General features: G+C 56.2%; 2 protein-coding genes across 6 annotated transcripts in view; one reads left to right on the top strand and one right to left on the bottom strand.

Moving 5' to 3' along the window:
• XRCC1 (X-ray repair cross complementing 1) overlaps nt 1–10,471 on the top strand; it is a 37,477-nt gene that overhangs the window by 20,583 nt on the left and 6,423 nt on the right. For 4 of the 5 annotated variants that reach the window (XM_027079722.1, XM_027079719.1, XM_027079721.1 and 1 more), the window contains 5 exons: nt 262–316; nt 411–547; nt 1,792–1,882; nt 2,284–2,359; nt 2,462–2,625. In XM_027079722.1, coding sequence (XP_026935523.1) covers nt 262–316; nt 411–547; nt 1,792–1,882; nt 2,284–2,359; nt 2,462–2,575 — 473 coding nt within the window. In that variant the 3' untranslated portion in view covers nt 2,576–2,625. Of the gene's footprint in view, nt 1–261; nt 317–410; nt 548–1,791; nt 1,883–2,283; nt 2,360–2,461; nt 2,626–10,471 lie in introns of those variants that run through there. The other variant, XM_027079720.1, reaches the window with a different exon arrangement.
• On the bottom strand, nt 7,694–10,470 carry ZNF575 (zinc finger protein 575). Its single transcript, XM_027079728.1, has 4 exons — nt 10,157–10,470; nt 9,769–9,878; nt 9,216–9,327; nt 7,694–8,744 (listed from the first exon to the last, which is right to left on the bottom strand). The coding sequence occupies exons 3-4, from the start codon at nt 9,295–9,297 to the stop codon at nt 8,086–8,088; spliced, it is 741 nt and encodes a 246-aa protein (XP_026935529.1). The 5' UTR covers nt 9,298–9,327; nt 9,769–9,878; nt 10,157–10,470; the 3' UTR covers nt 7,694–8,085.

Raw genomic sequence — 10,471 nt, 5'->3', positions numbered from 1 at the left:
CTGGATCCTGGGTCTGAGGGGGGAGGGGCTGGGGGCCTGGACTCTGGGTCTGAGGGAGGAGGGGCTGGGTTCCAGGCAATGGATCTGGGGTAGAGGGTGGCTGTCCCACCCCCCACAACCCCTAACTGGATTTGGAGGGCCACTGAGCCTGCGGGTTGGAATGCCTGCATCTGTGCTCAGGCATGAGACTGGGAGGGAAGGTTACCGGTCTTCCCAGACGAGAAGGCATGGGCCTTGCATTGACTAAGCTTCCATTCGCAGAAGGACAGGACAACGGGGCAGAAGATTCTGGGGACACCGAGGATGAGCTGAGAAGGTAGGGTTTGGGCTGGGGGTCAGGGTGGCCCTGGCCTTGCGGGGAGGGGCATCTGGTCTGCATGCTCCTACCCCACCCCTCTTGGCCTCTCCAGGGTGGCTGAGCAGAAGGAACAAAGGCCGCCCTCTGGCGAGGAGAATGGCAAGGACCCGTACGCAGGATCCACGGATGAGAACACGGACAACGAAGGTCCCCCGGAGTCTCCCAACCTGCCGATTCCCGAGCTCCCAGGTGGGAAATCCTCCCTCCTGATGTGGGATTTGGCCCTGTTACTTCTCTGCCGTGACTTGCCCCAACCGGTCCTGGGCTGGCTGCTGCCCCCTGTGACTTGTCTTTCAGGCTCCTCACCCCCAGTCCCTGGCCTTTGCCACCTCCTTGTCCTCTTAGGCCTGTTCCCTTCCTTTCAGCATCCTCTCCTGACTTCCCTCTCCGTCCCTGTCCTGACTTCTGCTGTGACCGCTTGCATCACAGCCCAGCCCCAGGCGAGACCCCCTTTGGCTTTCCGCTCCCTCACGCCGGGGGCCTCTCACTCCCTAGGCTTCAGGATCACCCAGGGGCTTTTAAAATCTGCAGGTGCCCAGGCTCCACCCCCCAGGTTCAGCTTTGTCACTGTGTGGTGGGGCCTGGGGAACACAGGTGCTGTGGGCGTGGGCGCTGATCTCCGTTGGGACCTACATGATGCCAGCATTGTTATTCGTCACCCCAGACATGATTGCGGGGGCCGTGGGTCAGGGCCAGGTCAAGAATGAAAGGAGAGGGGAACTGCCCTGGCGGCCCAGTGGTTAAGACTCTGGAGTCTGTGCTTCCATTGCAGGGGGCGCAGGTTCGATCCCTGGTTAGGGAACTAAGATCCCACATACTGCGCGGTGAGGCCAAAAAAAACAAAGAGAGAGAATGAAGGGAGAGCCGGGCAGTCAGAGGGTCTGAGCAGAGGTGAGGGTCAGTGGCCACTGGAAGAAGCCGTTTCTGCTCGGTTCCTCATGGGTGATGGGCAGGAAAGTACTTTGATCCTCCAAAGCCCCAAACTCATCAAGTTTGCCATTGGCAACTTGATGGCAAATCATGTCAAACTGGAACGAAGAACCACCCTGAAGGTCAGAGCCAGAGAAGGCGCTGATTAAAAAGGAGTGGGACAGCCATGGCGAGGAAGCGGCAGGATGTGAAATTTCCAAGCCAGGCCAAGCTAATGAAGTGATTGACCTGGTGTAAGAAACATGTTGCAATAATAATAATTGCGTCTTTTATCATTCTTGCAACAAAACAAAGCAAAACTCCCCAGAGGCTCAGATGGGCCTGGCCGGGAACCACTGCTTGTCATGGATTATTCCCGTGCCAGGCTGTACACGGACACCCCTTTCCCCCTCCGGTGGCTGCGCCGGCCTTGCTGTCCTGCCTCTGCGTGTTCTGTGGCTCCTGGCTGGTGCCCTGGGACTCCAGGGGCCTCACGCTCGGCTCTCCTGCCATCTCCCCTGCAGACTTTTTCCAGGGCAAACACTTCTTCCTGTACGGGGAGTTCCCGGGGGATGAGCGGCGGACGCTCAGCCGTTACGTCACAGCCTTCAACGGGTCAGTCTCTGGGGACAGGGGAGGTAGGGGAGGAGGTGTGGTAGGTCGTGGGGAGAAAGGCCTTCGGGAGGATGGAGAAGGTCGTACCCCCAGGCTGGGCACAGGCTGTGGAGTTCCGTGCCAGACCTGCTCACGCCGCTGGGCAGCCCTGGATGCATAGCTTCCCCTCGGGTTCCTCTTCTCTAAAGCGAGGCCGCACAGTGCCCTTCTGAAAGGATTGGCGCCTGCGGGAGCTGTTGGCTTCGGGGCTGTGGCGAGCCTGGCACGTGGGAGAGTGGGGGACCCAAAGGCGGCCTATAGGGGACACAGGTGGGGATGGAGAACGGCCTCTGAGGATGGCTGGGGAGTAGGGTGTCAAGAGAGGGGACACCAGTTCTCTGCCCCTTTTCTTCTCCTGCCAGGGAGCTTGAGGACTATATGAGCGACCGGGTCCAGTTTGTGATCACGGCACAGGAGTGGGACCCCAGCTTTGAGGAGGTGAGTCCTGAAGGGGCAGGGAGAGGGAGCCCAACCTGCCCTCGCATCCCCCGACCCCTCCTGGCTCACATGCTCCTGCACGCACCCCGCCCCCCCCCGCAGGCCCTGATGGACAACCCCTCCCTGGTGTTCGTCCGGCCCCGGTGGATCTACAGTTGCAACGAGAAGCAGAAGTTGCTTCCCCACCAGCTCTACGGGGTGGTGCCCCAGGCATGAAGTACGTGCTCTCACACACGAGTTTATTAATAAAGGTGACGTGGTCTGGAGCAGCTGCCCCTCTCACCTGTGTCTCCCAGAACCCACAGCAGGTTCCCAGCTTTCTGTCTTATGTTTGGTTTTGCTTCCCCTCTGAAGGCTGGGTCTTTGGGCTGCCTAATGACCCCTGTGCTGGGGTCCCGGAAAGAACGAAGGGCTCTCTATCTGGGGTCTGGTAGGGAAGGAGCTCTTTGTCACTTCTTCGGGGCCCCTCCCCCCTTTGGTGGCAGGTGGCAGGGAATTAGGAATCTGATAGCACCACCCTCAGCTGGTTCTGACCCCCCTGGAGCCCATTCCTGTGTCTCGGTTGTCCCTCTGGGGGTCCTGGACTGGGGACTGGCATATTCATGGGATAGGCCTCTCTCTCTCTCTAAGTCTCAGCTCTCTGGGCCAGGGACATCTCCCTTTCTCCAGGGCTCTCAGAAGTAGCTGTGAAACTGTCACCAGCCTGGTTTGATATCACCTCATTTGGGAGGTAGAATTAGGGGAAGGGGCATTTTAATCACCCCCCCCAAATCCTGAACCCCCTTCAAGGATCCACCACATTTAAGGTGGGAACTGAACTGGGCGTTAGAGAATCAGGGTAGAAGTTGGGATGGGGCCATGGTGTGGGTGAAGGCCGGGAAGTGGGAGCCAGCCTGGTGCCCAGGGGGCAGTTGAAGGAGCACGGCCCCTCTGGTGACGAGGCTTTAGGGGCAGACCTAGCTGGAAAGGTGGGCACAGTCCTGGCAGCTGTGCCGTCTAGTGCAGTAGCCACTGGACACAGGTGGCTATTTAACCTTAACGACAGGGACTTCCCTGGTGGTCCAGTGGTCAGGCCTCTGTGTTTCCACTGCAGGGGGCCCGGGTTTGATCCCTGGTTGTGGAACTAAGATCCCACATGCCTTGCGGTGCGGCCATAAATAAATAAATAAATAAATGAATGAATAAATGAATAAAATAAACTTAAGGACAGTGAAACAAAAGGAAAAATTCACTTCCTCAGTTACACTGGCCACAGTTCAAGTGCTCACTGGCTCCTGGGCTGGACAGCACCGATGGAGAGCCTTTCCCTCGCTGTAGAAAGCAGGACAGGACAGTCCAGAAGCACTGTGAACGGCAGGCTGAGAAGCTTGGACTTCATCCTGGGGAGGTCAGGAAGGGGTCGAAGGGCAAAGGGCAGGGTCAGAGCTGGGTAGCAAATGACCACAAACTTAGTGTCTTAAAACAAAAGAAAGGTGTAACCTTCTAGGTCTGGAGGTCTGAAGTCCAAAATGGGTCTCACTGGGCTAAACATAAAGGTGTAGGCAGGGGGACTTCCCTGGTGGCACAGTGGTTAAGAGTCTGCCTGCCAGTGCAGGGGACACAGGTTCAATCCCTGGTCCAGGAAGATCCCACATGCCGCAGAGCAACTAAGCCCGTGCGCCACAACTACTGAACCTGCGCTCTAGAGCCCGCGAGCCACAACTACTGAGCCTGCGAGTCACAACTGCTGAAGCCCATGTGCCTAGAGCCCGTGCTCCGCAACAAGAGAAGCCACTGCAGTGAGAAGCCCGCACACCACGACAAAGAGTAGCCTCCACTCTCCACAACTAGAGAAAGCCCACACGCGGCAACGAAGACCCAACGCAGCTAAAAACAAATAAATAAATTTAAAAAAAAAAAGGTGTAGGCAGGGATGCGCTCCTTTTGGAGGCTCCGGGAGAGAATCCGTGTTCTTGTCTTTTCCAGCTTCTAGCAGCTGCCCACGACCCACGCCCCTTCCATCTTCAAAGCCAGCAACGGCCAGTCGAGTCTTCTCACGCTGTGTCACTCCGACACTGACTCTTCCTGTGATTACACTGAGCCCAGCCGGATAACCTGGGATAATCTTCCTGTTTTAAAGCCAGCCACTTAGCAACCTTCATTCCTTATGCTGCCTTAATTCAACCTTTGCCACATAACATATCTGTAGGTTCCAGGGATTAAGATGTGGGCATCTTTGGGAGGCCATTTTTCTGCCAACCACACCCACCATGTGTGAGACAGTGGGGCTGCAGAGTGAAAAAACAGACACGAGTCCCCTGCTCTTACGGGGCTGACATTCTGCTGGGGGAGAGAGACGGCAAGTGTCCCGCAGTGTGGGGTGGCGATAAATGCTGTGTGAGCAGATAAAGCCAGGCAGTGCTATACAGTGATGAGAGTGATCGGGTCATCAGGGAAGGTGTCTCAGAGGACTCACCTGTCTGCAGGGACTTGGGAGAAGTAAGGGAGGTTCTGGGGGAACCATTCCAGGCAGAGGAAAAGCAAGTGCAGAGGTCTTCAGGCAGGACAAGTGCAAGGAGTAGCATGGTGTTGGGCGGGGTACCAGGAAAACCCAGGATCCACCCTGACTCAGCACTGTCCCTTGCTTGGTTGCGGGCAAATCCCATCCCTCCTGCACCCAGCTTTCCCATCTGGACAAGGTAAGGTTGGGCCGGATGGACACCCCCAAGATGAGTTTGTGTCCTTGAAACGTTGATGGTGGTGGGGTCGCTTTGGAGGAAATCTTCCGGGGCAGCTCCACGGTAAATATGGACACAAGCCATACTGCTGGCTTTGGGGGAGGGAGCCTGCCCCTCCGCTGCCTCTCCCCCTCCCCCGAGGGCCTTGCTGAGCAGCCTGCAGTCCCGAGGCCCCCTGATTTCCATTTGTCTGCTTGGTTCCAGCCTCATGCTGGAGATTCCACAAACCATCTCTCATTCCATCCTCCACAGCTTTCAGATCTGAGCTCTGAACAATAGCTCCTCAAGAAGGCCTTTCCTCACCCTCTATATCTAACCGTATTTGCCAGGTCTACCCTCATAATACTGTCTCTCTATCATCGTTGTATCTTGGTTTGCTTATGATCAAATTTACCAGTCTTTTCCTCTACGATCTGTACTTTTTGTGTCTTAAAGATACTTTCTCTGCCTCTGAGGTTACTAAGGGATTCTCCTTTATTTCCATCTAAATGCTCTAGAGTTTTGTGTTTGAGACTTAGATCTTAAATCACTAGAAACTTCTGTGTATGCTGTGAGGTAGAGAGCCTCATTAGTTTCTATGTTGCTGTAACACATTACCAAAATCATAGGATTTAAACAACACAAATTTATTTTATAGTCCTGGAGATCGGTAGTCCAAAATCAGTCTGAGTGGGCTAAAATCATGGTGCTGGCCAGGCTGTGTTCCTTCTGTCTTTTAAAATTATTTTAATGTTATTTTTTATTTTATTTATCTACTTATTTAAATTTTTATTTTGCTGTGTTCCTTCTGGAAGCTCTAGGGGAGAACCCATTTCCTTGCCTTTTTTAGCCTCTAGAAGCTGACTGCATTCCTTGACCCGTGGTCCCACATCACTCCAGTCTCTGCTTCCATTGGCACACCTCCTCTGACTCCTCTGCTTCCCTCTTTCCCATGTAAGGACTCTTGTGATTACACTGGGCCCACTGGAATAATCAGGATAACCTCCCATTTTAAGAGCTGATCCTTCATCACATAAGCAAAGTCCCTTCTGCTGTGTGGAAGCCAACACACTCACAGGTTCTGGGGATTAGGATGTGGACATCTTTGGGGGACCATTATTCTGCCTACCACAGGGTCTCATTTAATTTTCTTCCCTATCTCTCAGCTCATTCACAGATTAGCTATCCTTTCCCCACTTATCTATAGCTGGGGCTGGCGAACTACACTCCATAGGCAGAATCCAGCCCACCTACTGTTTGTTTGTTTGTTTTTGCATTACGAGGGCCTTTCACTGTTGTGGCCTCTTCCATTGCGGAGCACAGGCTCCGGACACGCAGGCTCAGCAGCCATGGCTCACGGGCCTAGCCACTCTGCAGCATGTGGTATCTTCCCGGACCGGGGCACGAACCCGTGCCCCCTGCATCGGCAGGCGGACTCTCAGCCACTGCGCCCACCAGGGAAGCCCTCACTTACTGTTTTGTAAATAAAGTTTTATCGGAACACGGCCACGCTCGTCCACATATCACAATGCATGTGTCTGCCTTTGCGCTACAACAGCAGCGCCGGGTAGTTGTGGCAGACGCAGTATGGCCTGCAAAATCTAAACAGATCTACTGTCTGGCCCTTTATAGGAAAAGCTTGCCAACCTCTGATCTACAGGTGGGGACCACCTCCTATTAGCACCTCGTAAGCGCAGGTCTGTTCCTGAGCTCTCAGTGCCCTCCCACTAGCCTATTCCCAAGCCAGCACCACCGTCCTATTACTACAGCTTTGTAATAATTCTTGGTATGAAGGGAGGCAAGGCTCCCCTACTTGTTGTTCAAAGTGGACTTGGCTTCTTTACTTTGTGTTTGCCACTACTTGGTTGGTGTCCACCTCCCTCACTAGACCAGGTCTGTCTTGTTCACTGCTGTGTTCCTAACACCCTGTGCAGGGCCCGGCACACGGTACCTGCTTAATTCCTATCTGTAGAACGAAGAGCAGTCCCATGTTCGCTCAGTCATCCTTGTTTTATAGCTGGAGAAACAGGCTCCAAGAGGGGAACCATCTTTGCCTGAGAAGTTGCTTGTAAAGGCCTTATAATACTCCCATTTGGGAATTCCCTGGCGATCCAGTGGTTAGGACTTGGTGCTTTCACTTCCGAGGCCCTGGTTCGATCCCTGGTCGGGGAACTAAGATGCCGCAAGCCACAGCCAAATTTAAAAACCCGCAGCATCAAACAAAAAACCCTCCCATTTTATAGATAAGGCATCTGAGTTCAGAGAAGCGACAAGCTCGTCCAAGGCCCTGCGGCTTTTTAGTGGGTCAGGGCTGGCTCCAAAGCTTGGCCTTCAAATTGTTTTTACTCTACTGGTATACACCCCTTGTTCTTGCCTTTATGATTTAGCTTATCTTGGGAATACTTCCACGTCAGTGCATGTAGAGCTGACTTTTTTCCCCTACAGCTACATCTTCCATTCTCTGGCTGTACTGTAAATTCGTTAGCTGGTCCCCTTTTGATGGGCACTCGGGTTGTTTCCCATCTTTGGCCACTGCCGTCGCACTGCAGTGAACATCCTTAATCTTATACCTTTTTTCACGTGCTTATCTATAGGATAAATTCCTAGAAGTGGAATCGTTGACACGAGCATGCGTGCATTTAAAATTTTTTATACATACACTCAATGGCCAAAGTGGAGGCACTAGTTTAAACTCACAACATTGAGGAGAGCCTGTCTCGCCACACTCCTCAGCAGCATAGGATGCTAGCAGATGTTTAACCTTTGCCATATGAAGAGGTGTGAAAAACCAGAGCCAGGGCTTTCAAACCACACCTCCAGGTCCATGGTTTGGGGCCCCGTGCTAACTCTGTGGGTGATGTTTTCCCCTCCCAGAAACGAGTTCCTCCTGCTAAGTCTGAGTCCAGCGCGGGGGCCAACCTCCCTTCCGGCTACCTGGAAGAGGCAAGTCCATACAGCCTGGCTCAGAGATGCCACCTCTTTATTGACTGGGGCTGGCAGCACAGGGAGCCAGTGAGCCAAAGGGAGGGTTCACTCCCGCTCCCCTGGGCTCTCGGCCTGGTGGTGGCTGCGTTGGTGAAGGAGTAGGAGGCGTCTCTGGCCAAACGCCTGGCCGCAGCTGGAGCAGCGATGCCGGGCAGTGACCTGGCTACCCGGTGCCGTCGGGGGATCGTGACATAGGCGATGGGCGGCCAGTTTGGAGGGGAATGAAAAAGCCTTGGGGCAGTGCGGGCAAGGATAGGGACGGGCGTCGGTGGCATGGTGCGTATGGCGGTGGGCCGCCAGCTTGGAGGGGTAGCAGAAGGACTTGGGGCAGTCGGGGCACGGGTAGGGGCGGGTGGGCGCGTGGGTCCAGAGGTGGGCTGCCAGCTTGGAGCGGTGGCCGAAGGCCTTTGGGCAGTGCGGGCACGGGTGCGGACGGGCGCCGCTGTGCGTGAGGCGGTGGGCTGCCAGCTTGGAGGGGTAGGAGAAGGCCTTGGGGCAGTCGGGGCATGGGTGGGGGCGGGCGCCGCCGTGTGCCAACCGGTGCGTGGCCAGCTTGGACGGGTACGAGAAGGCCTTGTCACAGTCGGGGCAGCGGTGCGGGCGCTGGGGCGGGGGCCGCCGGCGGGGTCGGGAAGGCGCCCCCGCAGACGTGGCGGGCCCTGGAACCAACTGGCTGGGCTTCTGCGGCGAGCCCTGGTAGGGAGCTAGGGGACAGGAGGGTTGGTGGGCTCCAGGAAGCAGCCAACGCCCTGAGTCTACACCAGGCTCCCCCTCGACCTTGACATTCTAGTGTGTCTGGACACCTGAAGGGTCATACTGAGATTCCCCAAATGGCGTGTTCCTGCTTCTCACCCCTGCCATGCATCATCCTAAGGGGCTCCAAAGGGTTACCTCGCTGGAACCCCAGAGCTAAGGCTTCCCCAAAGCTACTAAAGTGTCCGTTTCTAGTATCTTCCCAAGTGATCACCCTGAAATCCCGCATGTCATCTCCCCTAGAAATGAGGGGTCCCTCCAAGACAACCTGGAGGATTCCCCAGAACTTGGTGCTCTTGGGGATCCGAAATGGTTATCACCCTGGGCTTTCAAAACTTCACCCTGAGATTCCCTCAACATACGATTCTCTTGGCCCCAGTTCCTGGAGAATGCCCCCTACTCACCGGTGGAGCCGCCCTCACCTTCTCCGTTGGTCACAGGCTCCTTGCCAGTGGGACTAGGATCGGTGCCCCGGGCCACAGACTCAGCGTCCCGCTCCAGCATCTTGCTGGCCCAGAAACCTAAAGGGAGGGCCTAGGGTGGGAGAGGGGGCGACGCCGGTGTTTATCAGGCTGTTGGGGGAAGGGCTGAGAGCCTAACAATCAAGGCTCAGTATGTTTAGGAGCAGGGTCTATTTAATTCTGGGGTCCTATAAGGCGAGGGTGGGCGGAGCCTAAGGGCACAATGGGCGGGGTTATGCAAACCCGACCCAGAAGCAGTCTATTTGGAACTTAGCCTCAGCGTTTGAGCCTTCGAGCGGAGTGGGCGGGGCCTCTATAACTAACTCCCAGCCGCCCCAGAGCGCGGAGCAGGCGGGGCCTATGTCCAGAGTGGGCGGAACCGGCCGAGGAACCTAAGACGGGGATGGGTGGAGCTATACTAATAAGACCCAAAGTCGGTTGCTCAGCAACTCTGTCCCAGGGGAGGGGCCTACGAGCTCAGTGGGCGGGATTCACATCGAAGAGGTAGCTTTACCCGGCTCTTGGCTTAGTCTCAGTCCATTGACGCCGCGTGAACTGCCTTCTTCTTGTCACTAAATTTCAACCCCTGCGTGGAGTTGGAACCGTGGAGGGTAGAGGGGAGACCTGGAGGAAGACACAGAAAGAGCGTGGCTCGTGTGTTGCGATTCTGAGACCCCCTAATGGACTTCTCCCTCGAGGTCCCAAGCCTCCGAGCCTCCACGCACCCCTTGGGATCATGGCATTCGGGCACCAATGCACCCTCCCAAGGCTCAGGCGCCCATGCAGCCCCTCCAGAACCTATGCATCAGGACCCTCCCCCGTTCCGGGAGTTCTGGCGATCAGCACCCCCAGTCTACTTCCCGAAGACCCTGGCGTCTGTGCCCAGACCGCTGACCCCTCACCTGCGGGCGGCTCCTCCCTGGGGGCGGGGCTCCGGGCCCCTCCCTCGGGGGCCGCGGCCACTGCGGCGCTGCCTTCGGACTCTGCACCGCCCGGCGCGCGCCCTGAGATGGGAGGGCAGGGGAGGGAGCGCGCGCTAGCTGCTGGGCCCAGCCTCATTTCCATTCCCTCCTCCTCCGCCGGGCCGGTGGGGGCGTTAGTTCGCATGCGCGGTCCGGCCCGCGGAGGCTGCAGCGGGGGAGACGGGATGGAAGGAGCGGGTGGGTGCGCAAGGCAAGCCAATTGGTGAGCAATACCGGCTGAGGGACCGGAGGAAA

This window comes from Aethalodelphis obliquidens, unplaced genomic scaffold, assembly GCF_003676395.1.
Source record: "Aethalodelphis obliquidens isolate GAN/ISIS:26980383/991018 unplaced genomic scaffold, ASM367639v1 scaffold43, whole genome shotgun sequence".
In the NCBI taxonomy this organism is placed as follows: domain Eukaryota; kingdom Metazoa; phylum Chordata; class Mammalia; order Artiodactyla; family Delphinidae; genus Aethalodelphis; species Aethalodelphis obliquidens.
Note: the sequence above shows the minus strand (reverse complement) of the source record. Positions and strands in the feature narration are given on the sequence as shown.